This window comes from Hypomesus nipponensis, chromosome 3, assembly GCF_054491055.1.
Source record: "Hypomesus nipponensis isolate SF chromosome 3, ASM5449105v1, whole genome shotgun sequence".
Classification (NCBI taxonomy): domain Eukaryota; kingdom Metazoa; phylum Chordata; class Actinopteri; order Osmeriformes; family Osmeridae; genus Hypomesus; species Hypomesus nipponensis.
In genome coordinates, this window is record NC_140363.1 from 19,989,227 (window position 1) to 20,013,509 (window position 24,283).

Sequence of the window (24,283 nt, forward strand, 5' to 3'; positions counted from 1 at the left end):
TCGAAAATCTTCCCTTGGTGATCTTGGACTTCTCGAGGACAGAGACAGAGAGAGAGAGAGAGAGAGACAGGGAGGGAGAGAGACAGAGAGAGAGAGTGGAGAGAAGAGAGAGAGAGACAGGGAGGGAGAGAGTGGCGAGAGGAGAGAGAGAGTGGAGAGAGGAGAGAGAGAGAGAGAGAGAGAGAGAGAGAGAGAGAGAGAGAGAGAGAGAGAGAGAGAGAGAGAGGAGGAAGTGGCAGTGATGTGAGGACCACTGTGAGTGAGACTGAAAAGGTACAGAGCACAGGAAGGATGAGCGTCAGCGATGTGAGGAAGGATAAAGGCAGCTCGCCCAGCGCTGCCTCCGCCACCAGCGCTGCCTCCGCCACCAGCCCAGCCAGCAATGACTGCTGGGAAGGAAAGAAGCCCTCCACTCCGACCAGGAAAACAGTGAGTCAGTCTGGGTGTTGTGACATGAGACGATTAACTGACTATCTGACATATTCTTCAAACGTTCTTGACTGACATGTTTAAACACAATTCACCAACAATTAGGAATGTATGATAACTTACAAAATTGTAATAGTAACATGCATAAGAAGTACATAAAAAATGTGTTCTCTTATCTTAAGTATCTTCTTGACGTTATGTGATGTGATGTGCCAGTATGTTAGCAGGTTCTGTAATGTGTTCAACCCTCTCTAATAGACCTTCTCTAATAGTCCATTATGGATGAGAACTCAATCCTAGAAATAAGAAGATTATCTGGACAAACAACTAAACATGACATATTAATATGAATTAATATACACAATACTAAATATTTAAAAAATGGTGCTTGTCAATGTTTAATTCTACAATTTGTAAGCCAACTTTAAATTGAATGGTCTACGCTGTGTCAGCTTCTTGCCACAGAGCCTGTTGCCCATCAGTCATTTTGAAAGGTTAAATGTCTCAGGATGAGCTGATTAATACATCTATTTTATCATCACTTAAACATTATGAACATCTGACACAATATACATTATAGTCTACAGGTTGAGCACTGTAGCTTTACAAATCAAACCTTGTAGGTGCAAGGTCATGGTTTGGTGGTCCTTTGTATTTACTTTCTTTGTAAGAATTTCTCAAAACGTAACTTCTTACATAAAAAGGTGTTTGTTTTTCAATTCCATGATTTTTTATGGCCAGCTTGTTCTACTCCACAATATCTTGTCTTGTAATATCCAAAAAAGTTATGACTATGTCTGAAATTAACACCTTCCAGCCAAGTGAAGCAATTAATCCTGTACCCCCCCCCCCCCCCTCGCCGTGAAGGACCAGCCCTGAATGAATCATCTGGTGTCATGAGCGGAAATCCCAGGGGGGGGGGGACACCACCCCCCCAATCCTGGGTCAAATACAATTATTCCCCCCCACGCACTGTAAATAGCTAAGTCGTTTTAATATTATTAATATGCAATGAAGGCACTGATTGTGCTGATTGTTGACACTTGATAGCAAATACTTTCTTCTGTTGTTGAGAAGAGATGTAGAACAGTTTTCTATAAGAGGATCCTGCTGTCTTAGTCCCTTAGCAAGTCCTACCTATCATGCTCCCAGGGGGAAAGCAAATCTCACCTATATACAACCTGGAAGCGATGGGTTGTTCTTACTGACCGTCTGTCTGTTCATCTTGCAGCCGAAGCCCCAGAACGCCGTCACCATAGCGGTGTCGTCGCGGGTGCTGTTCAGCATGGAGGAGCAGCAGCTAATCCACCAGCAGAGAGGCCTGGAGGAATACCTGCAGCACCAGATGGAGCACGAGACGGAGCCGCTCGCCCCGGGCCCTGCCTTCTCCTTTGTAAAGGTCTGAGAAGACACCCAAGAACTCACATCAACATCTAGTCTAGCTTTTGTGTCTGTTGTGTCTTTGCACTGCTATTTCTCTGTTGCTTGATGGGAGGTGTCTGTGTTTAAGGCTCTGGAGGCGGTGAACGCCAGGCTGAGAGAGCTGTACCCTGACAGCGAGGAGCTGTTCGACGTTGTGCTCATGACAAACCACCACGCTCATGTTGGCCTGAGACTCATCAACACTATCAACCACCACGGTGAGCATCTGACACACACAGGTTTACAGGAGATTGAGAATGTTGGGCAAAAAGACTGGTAAAAGTGCTGACTACACCTTTTCACTCAAGTAAGTCAGATGGCTGAGGGAGTCCAACTGCCTCTGTCTCAGTCATGTGGACATGGCTAACTCCCTCTGTCTCATCAGAACGTCTGCCTTGCCCCATGGTCGCTATATTAGCTTACATTTGTTATGCGTGATAGCCAGGAAATGAAAAAAGGCGTGCAATGACAAGAAATAATATTGATCAGGCCACCAAATACAGCTTAAAACTAAAGTAATGAGCCTGTTTTGAAAATGTAAGAAATAGAAAGCACTCCTCTGATTCCCACACAGTCTGGGTTGCTTTTCCCGAAAGTGTCGTAAGCCTAAATTGATCGTAGAATCCATCGTACAACAAATCTTAGTTTTACGACCCGTTCCCAAAGACATCGTAGCTAAAGTGTCTCTCGAAAATGTGTAGCTCTTGAAAGCGCATAGATTAGTCTACTCCTTACAAGCATGTTTGGGAAATGCACGTAAGAAATATCGTTTTTTTTGCTCGATCGTTGCTACGATCCATCTTTATTGGGAAACGCACCCCTCTCACTTTTGTAGCCATTATGGCTGCTTAAAGCATCACAGAATTCCATACTCAATCCCTTAAAGTGTTGTGCTTGGTGTGTTAGTGTATCTCTGTGTGTGTGTTTGTGTGTGTGTGTGTAGGTGTGTGTGTGTATCTGTGTGTACACATGCCAAAAACAGGAGACTGGCAAGTAACAAACAGTTTTCCATCATTGTGTACATTTTTATAATCATCAATCATCATAATATAATATGAACATTGTTCCAGCCACTCTTCTTCTCAGTTAACATGATGTGAACATGCACACACTTGAGCTTTGAGGGTCTATGGGCGGACCTACATAGGGGTGGTGGGGGGGAATTATGCCGGCCCTGCTCGGTTTTAATTTAAATAAGCGCATGATCAGATCATTAAAAAGTGCAGTTTTCAGTTGTCGCGCATGCTCTCTTTCTCCAACACAAGTGCGTGTACCAAGGTTGTTGCCATGGGAGACAACCCTAAACCGTCATTTATTGTTGTGGAGGTAGTTGGCAAGATTAAGCTGATGCAAAAATAATAAAATGGATAGGAGAAAGATGGCAGGAGGAACTGAAAAAGCCAGGTAAAAAAAAGAAAGATCTGTCACTTCATAAATCTAGGTTCCTGCAAGGGTGGGAAAAATATGTTTTCTCAAAAGCCCCGAATCTTTAAGGTAGGCCTACTGTAGCCAAAAAAAATGGGTTGTAATTTCCAGAAATATAACAATATGAGCGTAATGTTCATATTACATAACCCCCCCCCCAAAACAATTTTACACTGAAATGTGAAGTTCCAATATCAAATCACATCAAAACCTTGCCTAGGTCCTAGGTTCGGGTTAAGCCCCGAATGTTCAACATATGGCACGCCCCTGGTGGGGATGGGCTGGTTTGGCCATTACACTCCCGGGCAAGAAATGGCTCCCACTCAGGCCCTGACTGAGCTTATTCCTGTTGTGAATTAAAAACACTTGTACCCCCCTATTTTGACGATCTGAAACGCAAGTATCAAAACGCAAAGCGCACGTAACTTTGTGGGCGTGACTTCAGCTTGGTTGTTATTTTGCCGGCGGGATAAATGACTTTGCGCCTGGCGCAAATCTAAAAAGGGTTGGTCTGAAGTAGCTACATTGCTAATGGGTGTGGTTTGGGCGTAACGTGCAATAAACCAATCAGAGCATCATCTCACATTCCCTTTAAGAGCAGCGCTTGTTCCATAGCGAATTGCTATTATAACGGCGGATTTGCCAGGCGCACGCCAGCGGTTCACAGCCGAGGAGAATGACGTTGTCGTCAGGGCCGTAAAAGATAGAGAAGTGATATTGTATGAGAAAGGCAGAGCAGTTTTCTCATTGCACTAAATTGCCCACTCATGCTACTCATTCAAATTATTATTATTATTTTTACATATATTTAATTTTTTTAAATTGTTATATTTAACATTGTTTAGTTCTTAGAATTAGTTTAAGTAATGTACTTAATTTATGCCAGCATATGTTTATTGTTTGCACCTTCCTACCACAGCAAATCGCGTATTTGTGTAACATAAGCTTCATGGCGAATAAACCGAATTCTGATTCTGATGGGCATGGGAGAAGAAACCTAACCAAATTAGCTTCGGTTAAACAGTCATGGGAGTAAATTGCTACCGTTGTTACAAATGAAGTTCACATACATAGAACTTTCTTATGAAAATATTTTTATAATCATTGAAGAAATGTAACACGCCATAAATCAAAACAAAGTAACTTAGCTTTGCAGAAAGAAGACCCTGGCCTCGCCAGCAGTGCGCACGGACCAAGCTTGCGCCCTTAAAATAGCATCTGAATATTACGCCATTGACTTTAAACCACGTTTTTCCCGGTCAGTGGCGGAATTGTTTTTCGGAAACTGCAAAATAGCACCAGGGAACGTTTGCACCGGAACACGCCTCCTTTTTCGCTGAACCGCCCACGGGAGCGCAAAGTCATTTCGACGTGCGTCTGTGGAGGGAAAAGTCGGCTTTGCGTCGAGTGCAAACTAGGAATGACACTTGCGTCGTTGACTAAGTCAATTGCGCTGGGTGCAAGATAGGGCCCGTAGTGTGTAAGGCCATGATTAAACAATAACTACCTTGTTTAAAAGTATTTTGTGTTTGTTTTGTTAAAGCCATTCACATACAAGGATTCACATGTACCGTTTACCCATGCCACCCTGCCAAGACCTCTTGCCACCCCTTTGCCACCTCATGTAAAATGTTCTAGATCTACCACTGTTGAGGGTTGGGGATGGAATTCTGTGATGTCTCTGTGGTCTGGCTCACGATGCCCTCCTCCTCTGCTCCTGTATGATGTGTTCTTTTCTGGGTCGAAAGGGTGTGTCTGGGTCACCCAGCACCCACTAAAACAGCCCAGCCAAGGAGAAACATCTGCCTGAGCCAGTTTCAGCTCCGCAATCCTTAAATCTTTCTTCTTCGGCGCTGTTCTCCTTGAACTGCAGCCACAGACTACTGTGGCACAAACTAGGCTGCCTTGCCCATGGGTTTGGTTTGCTCATCACTGTGCTGGCTTGGCAACCTTTGGGCTGCAGCTCACAGAATCTAGCCAACTGATGCAATAATAGTTGTTTTCACCTCTGTTTTTATTTCTTTGGGTACTTGGGAGCTACACAAGACATGATGGACCCTTGCATGACCTCAAGCCCCAACGTGTTTGTCTGAACCCCCTGTTTATCTCTCCCCTCTAGATCTGTTCATTGAGCGTTTCTGTATGACAGGAGGGAACAGTCCCATTGGCTACCTGAAGGCTTACCACACCAACCTGTACCTGTCAGCTGACCCTGTGAAGGTCCGCGAGGCGCTGGAGGAAGGTCAGCCACTCATGATGATACTGTAACGTCAACAGCTAATATGACAGATAATGCTGTAACCAAACAGACTTGGTTTAACTCACACCTCCTATGATGGGGTCTCTTCCTGCCCACCCCGTATAACTGCTAGAATTCTGGTTGGCTAAAATTGTGTTCATGAAAGGTACTTTTTTCCATGCATGACTCAGAGGACCCAATATCAAATTAAGATCAAACCATTTGATGTGTGCAGTCTCTTGCCAGACAGTGGAACAACAAGATCTCAAATACAAGGTGCAGACAAGGGATACATTTTCCGGTGTTGCAAGAAGTAATGTATTGCCAGAGATGGCAAAAGTATACACACATCCTTCACTCAAATAGAATACTGTGTTTAAAAAGATTCAAGACTAAAAGTTGAAGTGCTGACGACACTTTTTCACTCAAGTTAAAGTAAAGAAGTGTGGGCTCTGACATACACTTAAGTAAAAAATAGCCATTACTACTACCTGTTTTAGTGTCACGCTGGTAACTGGACCTCACATCATATTAATACATTAATACAAAAAGACACTACAGACACGAAGAGCATTTGCCAGGAATCTTTTTTGCCTTAGACGTTTTCGAACATCTCCCTCAGATATGGCCATGGGTGATCAGGAATCTCTCTATTCTCAGTCATGTAGACATTGCTAACTGCCTCTGTCTCATCAATTTTTTTCAAAACGTTTTTTTACACAGTGAAAAGAGAGGAGATGAAGGAGAGGAGAGCAGAGGAGAGAGGAGGGGAGAGGAAAGAGAGGAGAGGGGAGAGGAGAGGAGAGGAAAGAGAGGAGAGAGGAGAGGAAGAAGAGGAGAACAGAGAAGCCCAAAACAGAGTAGATTAAAGCTGAACAGCGCCGAGTACAAAAGAGTACCTCATCAAGTACTCATCAATGTTCTTACATACAGTAACAAAGTGTTTGTACTTTTACTTACTTACTTACTTACTTACTTACTTACTTACTTAATTACTTACTTACATTACTTACATTTACATTTGGTCATTTAGCAGACGCTCTTATCCAGAGAGCATACAGTAAGTACAAGGACATTCCCCCGAGGCAAGTAGGGTGAAGTGCCTTGCCCAAGGACGCAATGTCGTTTTAGGACGGCGGGGAATTGAACCTTCTGATTACTAGCCCGATTCCCTAACCGCTCAGCCACCTGACTCCATATCTTGAATCAAGATCTTTTCTGAAATGTGCTTGAATGTTTGTGCGCCTCAGGGATCGCAGCGGCCACCATGTTCACCCCAGAGAAGCTCACGGTCGTGTCAGAGACCCAGCTCCGCGTGGCCTTTGACGGTGATGCTGTTCTCTTCTCTGATGAATCAGAGCGCATCTACAAGGCTCACGGGCTGGATAAGTTCTTTGAGCACGAAAAGGCCCATGAGAACATGCCCCTTGACCACGTAAGTCTGAAGGAATCATCTAAAGACACTGTAAGCATGGAACACACTGCTTGATTTTTATGGGAGGCATTTAATGACGTCCATAGATCTACTGCTTTCTCTTCAGTAGATCTTAAATGCCCATTTCAAAACTCTTAATCTCTCTGCCCTCTTGCCGGCCCCCAACCAGGGCCCTCTGAAGGGTTTCCTGGAAGCTCTGGGGAAGCTACAGAAGAAGTTCTATACCAAAGGTCAGCGTCTGAACTGCCCCATCCGTACCTATCTGGTGACGGCCCGCAGCGCTGCTAGCTCGGGGACCCGGGCCCTGCGAACGTTGCGGGCCTGGGGACTGGAGGTGGACGAGGCTCTGTTCCTGGCCGGGGCCCCCAAGGGCCCGATGCTGGAGAAAATACGGCCACACATCTTCTTTGACGACCAGATGTTCCATGTAGAGGGGGCGGCGGAGCTGGGGACTGTGGCCTGCCACGTGCCCTATGGGGTGGCTCAGACCCTCCCAGCTGGGAAGCCTGACAGGGAGAAGGACTCCAGCCCCAAGTAGCCAGGACCGTGTCCACCCTCAGCTCTGTGGCAGCATGGGACAATGAATTGTTGTCAAAACACAATGTTTCTGTCTATTCTTTTCTCGTTCCCCATTCTGCATGACTGTAAGGCAGCATGAGGTGATAGCTGTCGTGACTTGTACATCAGTGCTGGCTGTGGGCCATCTTGAGACAACACTGTGGGCTTGGTTGATGTAACTCAACTTTGCGGATGGTGGTTAATGGTGGTGTAGGCAGGGCCGGATTAACAATTTTCTGTGCCCTGGGCAACAAGGCTCAAGGCCCCTGCCCCCCATTGACAAATAAAGTAAATTGTTAAACCTCAAACTTTAGATTTTACTGGGGCACAGCAGATTTATACTGGGGCACGTGCCCCAGTAAAAAGGGTCTAACGACGCCCCTGATTTACTACATGTCCCCACTTGGAGATTAATACAGGCAGATTAATACAGGCAGATTAATACAGGCAGATTAATACAGGCAGATTAATACAGGCAGATTAATACAGACGGAAGGCAGCCTGTAGCCTCCCGTCTCATGCCCTCCAGTCTCATGACCTCCCGTCTCATGACCTCCAGTCTCATGCCCTCCCGTCTCATGCCCTCCCCTCTCATGACCTCCAGTCTCATGCTCTCCAGTCTCATGCCCTCCCCTCTCATGCTCTCCCGTCTCATGCCCTCCAGTCTCATGCCCTCCAGTCTCATGACCTCCAGTCTCATGCCCTCCCGTCTCATGCCCTCCCGTCTCATGCCCTCCAGTCTCATGCCCTCCAGTCTCATGCCCTCCAGTCTCATGCCCTCCAGTCTCATGCCCTCCTGTCTCATGACCTCCCGTCTCATGCCCAAGCTGTCCAACGGTAAATTCAGAGGGTCAAAATGCTAAATCGCAAATTATTTTACGGATGGAGTTAAAGGTAAGTTTATGAGCACGTTTGTTGCAATAAATTGAAAAACTTGAAAAAAAATGTTGGTATCCATATACTTTGATGATTTCCGGATGTTATGTTTGCGTATATTTGATGAAACCTGCGATGACCGTCATTTAAAACTGCATCAGCATTTGATGTTGACATTTGTTAGCAAAAGCAATTTATGGTTGCAAACTTTGATGGTTTCTTTTTGTGATTTCCCTTAAGGTAAACATCAGTGTCTTTAAAAAAAGAACACACCGCAGGTGACAAAATGCTCAGTGTGCTGTACCGACTATCATTGTCCCCCAACCGTCGTTGTTGTTCTTAACCTTAACCTCGACCTCTGCTACGACTCCTGGCCTTAAACTAATCCTAACCTCAACCGTCATTGTGACGCCTAAACTCAACCAGGCCTCCCAGGCTGCAGCTGTAGAATGGATTTTTTGTTTGTAGTTTTGCTTAAAAAAAAACACGTACACCAAAATAGGAAGGAGAAATAGCGGACCAGACAAGCTTTTATTTTGAAAAGTAGAAGTATGAGACGGGAGGGCATGAGATGGGAGGGCATGAGGTGGGAGGCTGCAGCCATATACTCTTGTCTTTCTTCCAGTTGTCTGCAATATTTCACCTGTACAGCAGAGAGCGCCATGTGTTTACTGTAAGACAGTAGAAAATGGAAAGAATGACTGAAACACCAGGGCTTCCTACATGCAACACATCCTTCCATTTACCATCTTTATCATGTAGAACTCCTCAGGTGGAAGTAATTGTCTTTGAAAACCTAGTCAAGCATTATGATGTTTAGGTTCTCAGTTCTCCCTGTGGGAAACTTTTAACAACGCATTTTCAAGTTGGTCACTGAAAAGAGACTTGACTCGTTTTGTCAGTTTGGCTCAGAAGACACCTAGACAGATTAAAGACAGGATACAGAGAACATCTCGTTTCTGCTGATGTACCTGGTTAATCAGTACTTCATATTTTACTTAGCTACATCAAACAGAGATGTAACAATATCCAGCTTAAAAGAACACTGGAGAGAGGAAAAAATCACACACAAGTGACATAAATCACAATCTGCAGACACTCACTAATTCAGAGGAAGAACAGGAACCCATTTTCACGCAATATCCATGATGTATTGGGGTCTGCCTGTGCTCTGACATCTCTAAGTAGGTGACATTCAGCAGATACTGGAGGAGGGGGGAGACAAGGTGACAGTATGTATTTTTCTGATATTATCAATGAATAACTTCTGAGGTCAGTGAGTCAGCTGTTTCCTGTCCCCGGGGAGGTGTTTCTCTGTCCCACTGGAAATAAGTAACATTCCACCTCCCCTGGACACTTTCCCTTCTTACTCTGAGATGAAAGGCTTCTCTCCCGTCACCCTGCGTGACTCTGAGTTACATCACAACGACAAGGCCACTGATGAAGGGGGAAGAAAGTTGCTGTTTGTATGTCCTTGCCATGGGGGGGAGGGTTTCATGGCTGTGGATGTGAAATAACAAAATGCACTGGTGTCCAAATGGCATAGCTTGACTAATTCAAGATCCTTTGAAAATGTTTTAATGCTGAATGATTGAATCTATGTAGATCTCACAGCAACAAAAAACAGCCCAAATAAAACAAGAACAACAAAAGAGAAAAAATACATCTATAAGTGAATTCTGTGCATATACGTGTTATGTAGAGAAAAATACACCTTAACGTGTAAATACTTATGGGCTTCTAGATTTAAAAAAAGTGTGTTCTTTTTTAGTTAAATTGATTAGTTAGTAGAGAAAACAGACAGAGCAGTTCATTATTGAGGGGGGGGGAACATTGGTGAGTGCATGTGTATGAGAACAACAGGATTTCTTGACAGAAAAAACAGGGGGAAAGTAAAGACAGTACATCAACAGGGACATAACTGCCGACAGACAAGGAGACCCAGACTCTTTCTTCTCTTAACTGTTTGGATTATTTCACCCAAAGCAGTAGGCTGGAGTAGGGCTGCCTGGCCCTGCTGAACTACAGAGCTACTTCACAGTAAACTCTTCCAGATGATTTAAGAGCCTCTTGTTGCAGACTCTTGTTAAGCTCTCTCTGCTTCTGCTTGCTCTTTCAGCAGACAGTACTCAACACTCCATAGACTATAAATCTGAACAATAACAATCTACAGCACTGACTCACATTCATAATGTGTGACCTCAAACAGTCTAATAGCAAATATTCATGGTGAAGCTTAGGTGGTGTCTAGTGAAGGATGTTAAAGGTCAGCGTCTAGGTGGATTCCATTTCACTTTCTGCTCACTTTCACAATTGACGAGAAATGAAATAGCAATGATAAACCCAGCAGGAAACATTACGCACATATTTATCAAAGAATGAACTCCTATGTGTTCAATTAGTTGGATGGATACAATGATTCATCCAGTGGGTGTTAATATTGCCCTGGTTCATTGCATTATGTCTTGTATGTTTGAGACAACCATCCATAAACTAGCTTGAGACTTCACCACAACACTCCACAAGGAGATAACAGTGGATATGGTGTTCCACATACATGCGCTGACCCAACTACCTGTCATTCAGCAATGAATCTGCATTAAATCTTCATAATCATTACAAATTACTATGGCACAATAAACCACAATGATAGAGCAGCATAAAATAATTTGTTGCAGAGAAGTTTAAAAGTTCATTGTGGTCTTTGCACCTGTATAGTAGTGGATGTGTCTTAAACTCAGAGCCAAACAAAATAGTCACGTTGTTTTCTTTCAGCTGTGGTACTGGCTCTCGACCAGACCGTGTTAGAAAGGATGTTGAAAGACTGACATAAATAAATCCCAGTAAAAGTTTAAAAAAAAAATACAAATACAAACTGTTGAAAGCAGTTATATTGAATGCGTGGATAGCTGTCTTCACATTTAGAGAAGACAAATTTGATCTTGTCTGCATGTTTGAAAGAAAAATAGCTCAGTCTTAAGCATTCCATACAAATGTTAATTACCTATATATTGGATTTATGTTGTTACAATATATGTACACTGTATCTAATATCATGCAATATCATGCATCAAATGTTTAGATGTGGGACAGGAGTCTAGCGGCAATTACATGCAAGTGTGGACTAGTCACTTGTAGCTTGTAGTCACAATGTAACCATCTTGGTAGTTATTACACAAATAGCCTATAAGGTCTTTAGTTAACTTATGCAGCAGGTCATAAAAAGTTTTTAGTTAACTTGATGCAGTCATAATAATTGTGGTTCAAGTTCTGGTATCAGTTCTCTATGTTGATCATTGGAGATTATATATAGTTGATTAGACACAATGCACTTTACATTATGTTGGGATTATTCTTTATAATGTCTTAACTTGTTTACCATGATTTAGTCTGATGTCTAATGACTCATCCCATTGAGCTTCCTAAGGGTCAATGGGATCTGGTTTTGAAGTGATCTTATATAAGTAACAAACTACCTGGGGGTCTGGTTGGTAGTGACCTAAGGAATAAACACAGCAGTTTGTCATGTGATCTTACTACGCAGTACTCATAGACCCTTATGAAGCTTATATTAAGCGTGATCTCTTACACACAATGCTCATTTGAATTGACTGTCTTCGGATGGATTCATGAAACACTGCTTGTAAAGTGTGTAACCATCAAACCTGTTTTTTTTATCAGTTTACCCAGGTCTTCCAGTTAAAAAGGGTTTAAGCATGTAGCTTAGATCTTCAACACATGTTGAATGACATTGGCTAAGCTAAACAGACATGTTCCTGTAGCATGTCTGTAAAGTTTGTAAGGTCTTAAAAACATTAAGTTAAATATGTTTTTCAGTTTCACAAATATTCAAACATGTAGGTGTAGATATTCAGTTCTTATCCACCAATGCTGTACGCATCATTTAAGATTCAAAGGTTTGAAAGTTATACATATTTTATTTGCTTATAAAGCAAACATACTCATTAAATCAGCATGAAACAGCAGCAACCTGAGAGCTAATCTCTTCTCCAAGTCACAAGGACTTGATTTGTTTTATGGATTGTCCTGTGCTCTTTATTAATGATCCATAAAATGCACTAATGGAGATTGCAGGTGAAAAATACATTACGAATCCAAGGGGTTTTCTCCCGTTACCTCACAGAAAGAGAGAAAACATTCCTAAGTAATATTGGAACATTTGCATTCAAGACTGGAAGCTACTATGGCTGATTGTGCTAACCCTAATCCCTGACCAATGAACAATGTATTTTCTTTCCAAGGGCAATTCTGTACTGCAAATGAGCCTAGTCAACAACAATTATTCAATTATCCATGTCTGCGTATCAAGCCTTACATTTATGAGAAACAAGGCTTTTAAAGTAACTTTAGGTGGTTTCAGTAAACTTTTATTATTTGATGAAACAAAGATGTCAATTGAACATGGTAATATTTTTTATGCTACCATTTTTAGCTACCATGAACAATTTACTCCCCAAAACAGATTACTTCCTTTAAACCTTTTCACAAGAGACAAATATCTATAACACAGTGTGTATCAAGTTTAGAAAAAAACTGTATTTTGATTTTCTAAGAATGTCTACATTTGTTCACAAAAAATGCATTTGAAAAGCCAGTTAAGATCCATGAAGTGTGCATTCATCCTAATTTGTTAAATGGTCCTTAAAGTTGAGTCATTTAAATTGCTGCTCATTTACAGAAATTCACAATATTTTATTGGACAAACACTGCATCCACTTTTTATATATTTGGTATTCAATGTTATGATTATTGGGTTTCATGTGAGGTTGACACCAACTGGAATTTTACAGATCATCTGTAAATTTTAATTTAAAGATTTCATTCAAAGATTTGCTAATAGTAAATGTTCACTCCAGTAAAGCACTCAACTCTCAGGAACCTTAGTTACCAAAGCGTTGGTTGTTTAATTACCAAAGCTGGTCTGCTACGTTGTTAGCCCCACCATGACTTCACTAATGTCCCACAGTTTCCGTGCCACCTCTTCGTCCGTAGCCTTTGGCAAAAGAGACTGCTCCTTACAGTCTGCAAAGCACTTTCCACAAACCCCTTCCACGTCAGGGGAGCAAGCCAGGTACACAGAGGTCTGAGCACCCTGTTCTGGGCTCTTAAAGAACACTCTGGAGGCCATGTTGAATAGGGGCTTGGCCAGGAGAGGAATACTGACATGTCTTCCTAGGTTAGTTCGTACTAAACCTGGAGTTAAGGCATTGACTGTGACTCCTGTCTCCTTAAGCCTACAGGCTAGCTCACAAGTGAACAGAAGATTTGCTAGCTTACTTCTGCCATAGGCTATAGCCTTGTCGTAGCTGTTATCACTGTTTAGATCCTCAAAGTTTATCTGACCATATTTGTATAGCTTAGAAGAAACTACTATGATGCGACTTGGAGCTGATTTTATCAAGAGGTCCATCAAGAGGTGAGTTAGAAGGAAGTGGCCCAGGTGATTAACCCCAAACTGCATTTCAAAGCCATCCTCTGTCTTGGAGTATGGGCATTGGTAGATTCCAGCATTGTTGATCAGCACATCTATTCTGGATTCCTCCTATTGAAACACAATTATAAATCAGTGACTCATAAATACCTGACCCGTTGGATACAGTATAAATTATTTATTTATTACAATTTAACGAGTCACTCCGTGTTTTGCACATATTTCCAAAATGTAAACAAGATTTTGATGTAAACTAACTTATGTAGCAGAAACAACGCTAGCTGCTAGCTTGTTGTTGGCTGACTGCAACTAGGCTCATCCTGGTTATGCTTTGACCACATAACATACCTTAGTTACATTTTCACAGAACCTATGCACAGATGTCAGGGACGCGAGGTCAAGGTATTGAATTACGAGTTCTCCGGTGTTTGTTTCCATTCTGATATCTCGAGCGGCATCCTCAGCCCTCTTCACGTCCCTGCAAGCCATTATCACACGACCGTGTCTTTTCAACAGATCAATTGTTGTGGCTTTCCCGATCCCGCTGTTGGCGCCAGTCACTATTATAGTTTTTCCTTGCATCATTTTGATGGTACATTAACTTACAACAATCTAATAGGACTACGACATACGAACAGAGTTTGCATGCTACAGTAGCTAGCTCTTCAGTAAAGCTAACAGTTCAACAGATGACAGTCACCAGAGAGGCTAAACTACATGCAACTGGAGAGCGTTGACAGAAAGGCAACACTGGGGATGCGACTACGTTTTGCTCCCGTCCTTCCGTGTATAGTTGCCCATGTACAATAACAAAGGTTAAATAAATTACGTCATGACAAGGCAGGCGGAAGTTTGAACAAGTGTTAAACAAGTGTTCCCTGGTTCACTCATTCACTATTCCCTACATTTGAACCTCGTCAAGGGCCCTGCATTGTAAATCAGTGCATTGAAAATTACAATATTTGGGACACTATTTTGCTACCACCAACGGATGAGACGGAATGACGTCATAAAAAAAAGCATCCACATCGAGATATTTAACAAGTGTAAAAAGGGCCCCCCTTTCCATCCATTCAGGTTCAACGTTCGAGGCCCCCTTTCCGACTTACTGCTGTCAACGGACAGTTTTTTTGCTGTTTAGTCCAAAAAGATTTGAGATAGCAAAGAAAACTGACATTCATTATGTATTATATGACTATTGTTGTACTGCCCTCTGTTGGTTGGGCGTGGCATGAATGCTGTAAAAAACAACAAAAAACGTGGTATCACTTCTGACTCAAGTTGTGTCAAGGTCAAATGACATGAAAACTTCACTTTAGGAGGTTATTTAACATTAACATGAGTAGGGCTGTCCCCACTTAGTCGACTAGTTGATTTTCTGGTCGATATGCTCTTGGTTGACTAAGATTTTTTTAGTCGAGCTACCATATGGCACTGTGAGATCTGATTCCCTCTTGTGTCATAATTGCTGAATTAACAAAATGTTCAACAGAAATTGTAGATTATATTATTTAAGTTTTTGTTACTAGTTGGAGACAACAGTGGACTGGTTGTTTTCCTCCTTATTCGTATAAGTATAATCTATTTTAGAGTTCTTTCCCCTGGAACAGATTTCATGTTCCAACCGAGGGGGGCTGTCGCTGTCTTGGTGTGCGGGGCTGCATCAGATACCCTTTTAGCTCTGTTAAATTGCTGCACTAGTCCACACTTGACCGGTGGGGATCTCATTCTATTATGACTGTAACTTTTAGCTGCTCCTGGCATTCTCTAATCCCTGCTCTCCCATCTCTGTCCCCCCCACACATCCCCTGTGGTGTGGGGGGTTTGAGCTGTCAGGACCTGCCTGGTCGTCGTTCTGCCAACGCTGGACCAGGTCGTCTACCGGAATCCAGTCTCCATGCCGGCCAACAGCGAGTTTCCCGGTCCCATCCAATGTCTATAAAGCAGAACAATATATTTTGGTGTTTCAAAACCCATTGACACTGTATGACTATCTTGTGTTCTGCTCCTCTCTCTCCCGTCTCTGGAGGAGGGGATCCCTCTCTGAATTGCTCCTCCCAAGGTTTCTTCCATTTTTTCTCCCGTTAGGAGTTTTTCCTTGTCTTCCTTGAGGGTTTAGGTTGGTTGAGGGGCAGTTCTATAGGCGTATGTGAAGCCCTCTGTGACATGCTTGCGTGTAAAAAGGGCTATACAAATACATTTGATTTTATTTTATTTAAGACAAATAAACCAACTCTAAAAATACTTAATCTAGAAGAAAAGGTGTTACTGTTTTCCCTTTCGTTAATCTGCGCTTTTGTGGAGCTAAATGTTTTGTTAATAAAAAAAAAAAATGTTTAGTCGAAAAACTAAAGCTTGACATTGAAAAAGTTTTGGTCGAAAACTTGAAAAATAAAACAATGTATTCAAAGAAAAAATAAGTGTAACAAAAAAAAATTCAGGTTGGATAACATTTCGATGAAATGTTGCAATAATTTTTTCACTTTCAAATTTTCACATAGTTTCACATTTCATGTTTTCAGATTCAAAACTTTTTTTTACGGCTTCATTTCTTTTTTTTCTTCTTTTTTTCAGTTTTAGTTTTTTTCTCTTCAGTTTCAGTTTTTTGGGGGGGGTTTCAGACTTTTGGCCCCGATTTTGCGTAGGGGGTGTGGCTGCAACTCAGAGGCGGGAATTATGAGTGACTGCCTAACAAAGAGGCAGAAGACTCGGCAGTTGGCATGGGGTCCGCTCCGCCAACACAGGCTGTTTATCAATCCGAAGAACGCAAGTACATTCTTTTAAAGAACATTCTTGCAAGCGTCCTTGCGAGAATGGTCTTGCAAGGACGCAAGGACGGAGAATGAAAAAAACTGGAAAAAAAACTGAAACTGAAGAAAAAAACCTGAAACAAAAAAAAATACCTCAAATTCAAAAAAAGTTTTTGAAGCCGTAAAAAAAAGTTTTTAATCTGAAAACATGAAATGTGAAACTGTCAAAATATGAAAGTGAAAAATGAAAATAAATAACGTATTCAAAATTATTGCAAAATTTGATCGACATTTTATTCAACCAAATTTTTTTTGGGGTACACTTATTTTTTCTTTGAATACATTGCTTTATTTTTCACGTTTTCGACCAAAACTTACATTTTCAAGCTTTAGTTTCTCGACTAAAGATTTTTTTTTCGAATTAACAAAACATTTGGCCCTGATTTAGCTCCATATGCTTTGTTTTGGTTTGGTATTTTGGACACGGCACGAGCACAATTGGCTGCAGAACTACAAACTCTGCCATAGCCTACTTTGTCGGTGTTATTAGTAAAAATGGCAAAAAAAAATCTGTGGTATGGCAGCATTTCATTAAAGTACATTTACATTATACTGGGCGACTCGAAAAACGTTGAATGCAAACTCTGCCAACAACGTTTGCATTATGTTTCATAGTTCAACGTTGAATATGATGTAGCCTATCACCTGAAAAACACAAGTTGGTCTTGCCCTACTTTGCTCATGCTAACGCACTGGGTTGAAAAATGAATATGCTTATTATAAGAATCACATCCAAATCGAATGACATTATCTTCTTGACAACAAAATCTCTCTCTGTTGCAACATTCCCCACTCAGCTTCTATGTAAGTTTGCATGCGGCAAGTTTTCAGGCAGTTATAAGCGCACTCTGATGATTTGCATGTTAAACAAACAATATTTTTAAGTTGTAGTACATTGTGAGATACTAAATACCATCGGCATTCGGTTACAACAGGACTGGTGAAACTGGTGTAAGGGAGTCAGGTGGCTGAGCGGTTAGGGCATCAAGCTGGTAATCTCAAGGTTGCCAGTTCGATTCCCAGCCACATGACGATGTGTCCTTGGGCAAGGCACTTCACCCTACTTGCCTGGGGGGGAGTGTACTTACTGTAAGTCGCTCTGGATGAGAGCGTCTACTAAATGTAAATGATACGAGTCTTATTATTATTAGTAGGCAGTGTTGTACCCTTTGTTGTTATGTGGATAACGTTCTGCTGTTGGTGTTATGGCGCGCGCGATATTCGCCTTTCCCCACATTGAAATTGACATTGAGTGTGCAGCTGAGAATGGGCAAATTCAAGGCCTCTTGAATGGTTTTGCGACACAAGCATCGATGCGTCAGTGCCATACGTCCCATCCCTAATCGTAACCTATTCGGTGCGTTCGACTTCATGCAGCGCCGGCGTCGTCTGCAGTCGCCTGCAGCCCGGCTGACTTGAAGCAGCCATTGACGTTCTCAGATTCAAGGCAGCCGACTGCAGCCGACTGTCGGCGCCGCCGGCGCTTCATGAAGTCCAACGCGCCTATTGTCTGGGTTCACAGTGACGATTTAAGTAGGCTCATTTGTAAGATGTAGTTTCATAAGGGGCTGTGGTATCGTGGGACATTTGGCTATTGCCTCAAAACAACTCCAAATAGGCCCACGATAACCAGCTGTTTTCGATGAACCCAGGCCATACAAAATGTTGCTTAAATGCCAATAAATGTTACTGCAAGCTCCTTTCATCCATGAGCCTGAATAGCTTCAACGGACCAACAATCATGTGTTTTGCTCTAGTCTATCGAATCCCACTTCATGCTAGCTTGCAACTGTTTTATTTTCTTAGCCTACAAGAGCAAATATGAGATCCAACTTGAAATTCGCCAATAATGTTGAATGTTGTGTGAATTTGTGACAAATCTGGTGATCAAGGCCAACGGCAGCTGCTGCTGTTAGGTGAACGCACAGTTCGCATACGGAAACCAGGTAGTCTGGAAACCAGGGCGATAACACCGCGGGTGTCCAGCACCTGTGCTAAGGGGACAGCTGTAGAGCTACCTGTATGGGGGGTGGCATCGCACTGCCGAAAAGCAAACAATGTAGACTAGCTTTGCCCACAATGTCTGTGTAGTCTCTGCCTTTTTATGATTGGTTCCCAATGGGAGTGATGGCGGTGACCTAGTAGCCTACGTGTGGGAACTTGGTCTTTGATAGCTGCGACGTAGCGCTGAAGTTATAGCTAGGTGCCTCATCGACTTAGCTAGCTCTATCCACATAATACCAAAGCGATGTAGCGGTGGCAGTGAATGTCTTCTTTGTTAGGCGTAGCGACGGGTCCTAGCTGTGTTAGCTATAAAATACATAATATTAGTCTCACAATTAAAACAAATAAAAGACCGACCAGAAACTGTATATTCCAACAAGAAATTCTGTATGTTTTTCCATGAGAAGGACAATTTTAATTATTTAATTAGGCTAGTTCTATCACCCAACAAAAATGTAGCTTTGAATGACATCATGTATACCTGGATGACAACTCTATTCCCGGTGTCTCACCAGCTTTGGCAAAGTGATATTGTTGATTAATGTAGTCTGATTCTTAGCAAGGTAGGAAAATAGTGATAGGTCTGTCTCCACTTTATTGAAGTGTGCTAATAGTTACTGGTTAGACTTCCTAGTGCAAACGTTTGTTTCTCTATGCAGCAACTGGAACACATCAACTTTACTGAGGAATGCCTCGAGTTTCATGTTTCGTTCAAGAATATATTCATACAGTAGACTACAAGCCTGTGGGAAACAACACTGCCTATATTCTCCAGGCCAAATGTTTTTGGCCAAATGTAGTAAAAACATCTGTTGAGTCATGTGACTCAAGTTCACATCTTTGCAGAGTAGAATGCAGAAATTATAGTTTAACTCCACTTGAAACAAATTTCTTAACCATATGCACAGTTTAGCAAACTTAAACTACAAATCAACTAGCCTATAACCTCACTTGGGAATCATTACTTAATTCATAATAAATTAGATACATTTTAATCTGGGTTTAAAATATATAAAAGTGAGTCTGAGTGAGGACCTGGGAGGTGTAGTCTTCACGAGGGTCCAGGAAGGATCCAGCCAGGCGGGTTGCTTCTCAGCAAGCCAAGTTCACTAGACCATTCATATGTTATGATTTGGGCAATAGTGAGTATAGTGTGATTTGTGTTATAGTTAGAATAGTTTGATTTGTGTTATAGGTAGTATAGTTTGATCTGTGTTATAGTTAGTATAGTTGTATTAATGCAATAGTTAGCATAGTTTGATTGGGGGGTATATTGGGCTTGAGGTGGGGGGAGGGTAGAATTCAAGGCCCCCCTCCTATTGTGTAAATATTGAGTAGAGGAATGAGTCCTGTTACATGCCTTTTAGAGCTGTTGTATTATATCAAGTGTGTTGGTGCGCACTTCCTCTGCATTGTGTTTATTCAATGAAAGAGCCCATGTTGTATGTTGCTGTTCCTTTCAGCTGCATGCATTTATTCTCCCTGAGAATCATGTGCATTTCACAATCTGAATTACTGTAATACAAACAATGGCGATGATCCTCCAGGCTTGTTTGACATGTGATGAGTCCCAACTCAGCAGAGCACTGCTGGAGGGGTTAACATTGTTCTATAACAGTAACTGTGCCCCTCTCAATATTTTTATTTCAATCAAATGTTCAGTGTTGTTTTGTTAGGACAAACTCAAGAGTGATACATTGCAAGGCACACTGTGACGCATAATTAGAGAGTTGTAATTGGCCAAGCCAGCTAATCCATCATAGGGGGACTGCACTGTCAGCCTGGGCTCTCTCAGGAGCTACACCAACCCTCTCTCCTCATCTACTAGCGCTTACTACCCACTCAAAAGTCATTTTTAGAATATATAAACAACTTAACAGCATACTACAGGTCACCCCTCCTTATAAGAACAGTGTGAGGATGTGGGACCCGAATGTAGTGTGGTAGTCATTTTCTGCATTAACAGTCTGACCTTCATGGGTTCTGCTGATTCTGATGTTAATCAGTTTTATAGGAAACAAACGGGGGGAGAATGTGAGTGTGGGAGCACGCTGGCTCCAGTGGTCTAGATGGTTTGTAAATGATTCATGCAGAGCTACTCCAGAGCAGACCAGGGGTGCTGCAGAGTGAGACAGGAGAGGATAGCGGGTGAAGGCTGGTGTAGTTCACCTTCGTAGACTCCCTTATTGGTGCTTCACCGTTGTGTCCTTTCCATGCCTGAGTTTCTTGGAATAGTAGGTCTGGAATGAGCCATGGAATACACATTTCATACAAGACACCTTTTCCATCTATGACTAGCAAAGTGACCAGGTCACTTTGCTAGGTCACCCCCCCCCCCCCCCCCCCCCCCACAGTAGACTGAGTAGTTATAGTAGACAATCTGACGGTGAGTGGAGGGAACACCAGGGTTGAAGTACTGTTGGGTTGGATGAGGTGATGGACAGCACGTGTGTAGAGTTGACGGGTAAGATGGAAGAGACTGACTGTAATCCCGGAGCCTGGAACCACACAGACAGCGGAGAGACAGGGGAGAGTCTGGGGAGAGACAGGGGAGAGACAGGGGAGAGACAGGGGAGAGACTGGGGAGAGACTGGCACCAACTAGGCGGAATTGGAAGTGGAGGCCGTGACACTCATGTATTAGACACTTCCACCAATACAAGGTCTGTTAGACCTACAGTATGCTACACTCCCACACACCAAGGACAGTGCCTGTGCCCAAGGAAAGTTGTCTTGATGTAATAGTACACCTGTGGTTCCGCTGCCCTGCAGCTTTCTAAGGTCAACATCTTGTGTTTTTGCAGCTTGGTTAAATTTGATAAATGATATACCATTGAGCCAGGGTGGTTCACTTTACACTTAAAGGTCCAATTCTTCCTTTTTTTAAGAAGTTGTATTTAGTAGCTCTCTTTTTTTTACTGCGGTTTCAACTGAAGTGGTTATGCTTATTGGAATTATAAGTATTACTTAATTGTTTATGTTAATGAATGACTGAGAGAAGAGAAAGCTACATTTGCCAGTTTACCAGGATAAACGGCACATGTATGAACAGTGTTTGGCACAAAATTACATCTACAACTGTCACTTACAAAACAGAGAACATTGTCAGCTCTTCATGCTGCCCTACATTATGTTTTTTTTGTGACTCTTACGACTGATACTAGCAAACTGAAGTTCAGGTTTAAAGCTAGGTTCAGACGCTTCTAGACTACTCCTGTTCTGTTCCAGACTGCTCCCGTTCCAGACTGTTCCAGGTCCAGACTGCTCCTCTAGACTGCTCCTCCTCCAGACTTCTCCTGTTCCAGACTACTCCTCCAGACTCCTCCTGTCCCAGACTCCTCCTCCAGACTCCTCCTGTCCCAGACTGCCCCAGACTCCTTCTGTTCCAGACTCCTCCAGACTCCTCCTGCCCCAGACTCCTCCTGTTCCAGACTCCACCAGACTCCTCCTGTTCCAGACTGCTCCTGTTCCAGACTCCACCAGACTCCTCCTGTTCCAGACTGCTCCTGTTCCAGACTCCTCCTGTTCCAGACTCCTCCAGACTCCTCCTGCCCCAGACTCCTCCTGTCCCAGACTCCTCCTCCAGACTGCTCCTGTCCCAGACTGCCCCAGACTCCTTCTGTTCCAGACTCCTCCTGTCCCAGACTGCTCCAGACTAAGTCTGTTTCTGGCTCCCAACCTAAGTTTTGCAATTATGTGCATTAGCTGTTGTGCTCCCCTTGTCCAATAGACGCAACTATGTCTGATGAAAAAAGAAGTGAACTTAAGTAAATATAGGCTGGCAAAACTTGTTATCTAGGATGGCTGTGGGAGTTGCAGACAAATATTATTGTTCTGTATGTTTTTTTTGTGACTCTTACGACTGATACTAGCAAACTGAAGTTCAGGTTTAAAGCTAGGTTCAGACGCTTCTAGACTACTCCTGTTCTGTTCCAGACTGCTCCCGTTCCAGACTGTTCCAGGTCCAGACTGCTCCTCTAGACTGCTCCTCCTCCAGACTTCTCCTGTTCCAGACTACTCCTCCAGACTCCTCCTGTCCCAGACTCCTCCTCCAGACTCCTCCTGTCCCAGACTGCCCCAGACTCCTTCTGTTCCAGACTCCTCCAGACTCCTCCTGCCCCAGACTCCTCCTGTTCCAGACTCCACCAGACTCCTCCTGTTCCAGACTGCTCCTGTTCCAGACTCCACCAGACTCCTCCTGTTCCAGACTGCTCCTGTTCCAGACTCCTCCTGTTCCAGACTCCTCCAGACTCCTCCTGCCCCAGACTCCTCCTGTCCCAGACTCCTCCTCCAGACTGCTCCTGTCCCAGACTGCCCCAGACTCCTTCTGTTCCAGACTCCTCCTGTCCCAGACTGCTCCAGACTAAGTCTGTTTCTGGCTCCCAACCTAAGTTTTGCAATTATGTGCATTAGCTGTTGTGCTCCCCTTGTCCAATAGACGCAACTATGTCTGATGAAAAAAGAAGTGAACTTAAGTAAATATAGGCTGGCAAAACTTGTTATCTAGGATGGCTGTGGGAGTTGCAGACAAATATTATTGTTCTGTATGTTTTTTTTGTGACTCTTACGACTGATACTAGCAAACTGAAGTTCAGGTTTAAAGCTAGGTTCAGACGCTTCTAGACTACTCCTGTTCTGTTCCAGACTGCTCCCGTTCCAGACTGTTCCAGGTCCAGACTGCTCCTCTAGACTGCTCCTCCTCCAGACTTCTCCTGTTCCAGACTACTCCTCCAGACTCCTCCTGTCCCAGACTCCTCCTCCAGACTCCTCCTGTCCCAGACTGCCCCAGACTCCTTCTGTTCCAGACTCCTCCAGACTCCTCCTGCCCCAGACTCCTCCTGTTCCAGACTCCACCAGACTCCTCCTGTTCCAGACTGCTCCTGTTCCAGACTCCACCAGACTCCTCCTGTTCCAGACTGCTCCTGTTCCAGACTCCTCCTGTTCCAGACTCCTCCAGACTCCTCCTGCCCCAGACTCCTCCTGTCCCAGACTCCTCCTCCAGACTGCTCCTGTCCCAGACTGCCCCAGACTCCTTCTGTTCCAGACTCCTCCTGTCCCAGACTGCTCCAGACTAAGTCTGTTTCTGGCTCCCAACCTAAGTTTTGCAATTATGTGCATTAGCTGTTGTGCTCCCCTTGTCCAATAGACGCAACTATGTCTGATGAAAAAAGAAGTGAACTTAAGTAAATATAGGCTGGCAAAACTTGTTATCTAGGATGGCTGTGGGAGTTGCAGACAAATATTATTGTTCTGTCCTTGTGGAGACATGTTTGCATGTATTTTTAATCATCAGCCAAACAACTTCACATGTGACACTACCCCCCCCTATTTTGACGATCTGAAAGTATCAAAACGCAAAGCGCAAGTAACTTCGTGGGCGGGACTCCACCGCTGTTGCTATTATACCGGCAGGATAAATGACTTTGCGCCTGGCGCAAATCTAAAATGGGTTGGTCTGAAGGAGCTACATTACTAATGGGTGTAGTTTGGGCGTAACGTGCAATGAACCAATCAGAGCATCATCTCACATTCCCTTTAAGAGCAGCGCTTGTTCCATGGCAGATTGCTATTATAACGGCGGATTTGCCAGGCGCACGCCAGGAGCGGTTCACAGCCGAGGAGACCGACATTCTC

General features: G+C 43.2%; 2 protein-coding genes across 2 annotated transcripts; one reads left to right on the forward strand and one right to left on the reverse strand.

The window, feature by feature from the left end:
• Positions 1–291: 291 nt before the first annotated feature.
• LOC146300277 (cytosolic 5'-nucleotidase 1A-like) lies at positions 292–7,488 on the forward strand. Its single transcript, XM_084683191.1, has 6 exons — positions 292–429; positions 1,661–1,828; positions 1,940–2,069; positions 5,396–5,518; positions 6,766–6,950; positions 7,120–7,488. The coding sequence occupies exons 1-6, from the start codon at positions 292–294 to the stop codon at positions 7,486–7,488; spliced, it is 1,113 nt and encodes a 370-aa protein (XP_084539317.1).
• Positions 7,489–12,750: 5,262 nt separating this feature from the next.
• Positions 12,751–14,969, reverse strand: LOC146300278 (retinol dehydrogenase 14-like). The gene is made up of 2 exons (XM_084682633.1): positions 14,185–14,969; positions 12,751–13,947 (listed from the first exon to the last, which is right to left on the reverse strand). The coding sequence occupies exons 1-2, from the start codon at positions 14,419–14,421 to the stop codon at positions 13,330–13,332; spliced, it is 855 nt and encodes a 284-aa protein (XP_084538759.1). The 5' UTR covers positions 14,422–14,969; the 3' UTR covers positions 12,751–13,329.
• Positions 14,970–24,283: the final 9,314 nt, after the last annotated feature.

What these genes read in the sequence shown, in the direction of transcription:
- LOC146300278 (XM_084682633.1), bottom strand. Translation starts at nt 14,421, where the DNA reads ATGATGCAAGGAAAAACTATAATAGTGACTGGCGCCAACAGCGGGATC. An exon ending in TCTGTGAAAATGTAACTAAG is followed by an intron (nt 13,948 to 14,184) that starts GTATGTTATGTG and finishes GTGTTTCAATAG; the next exon opens with GAGGAATCCAGAATAGATGT.
- LOC146300277 (XM_084683191.1), top strand. Translation starts at nt 292, where the DNA reads ATGAGCGTCAGCGATGTGAGGAAGGATAAAGGCAGCTCGCCCAGCGCT. An exon ending in CTGCCTTCTCCTTTGTAAAG is followed by an intron (nt 1,829 to 1,939) that starts GTCTGAGAAGAC and finishes TCTGTGTTTAAG; the next exon opens with GCTCTGGAGGCGGTGAACGC. An exon ending in CAACACTATCAACCACCACG is followed by an intron (nt 2,070 to 5,395) that starts GTGAGCATCTGA and finishes TCTCCCCTCTAG; the next exon opens with ATCTGTTCATTGAGCGTTTC.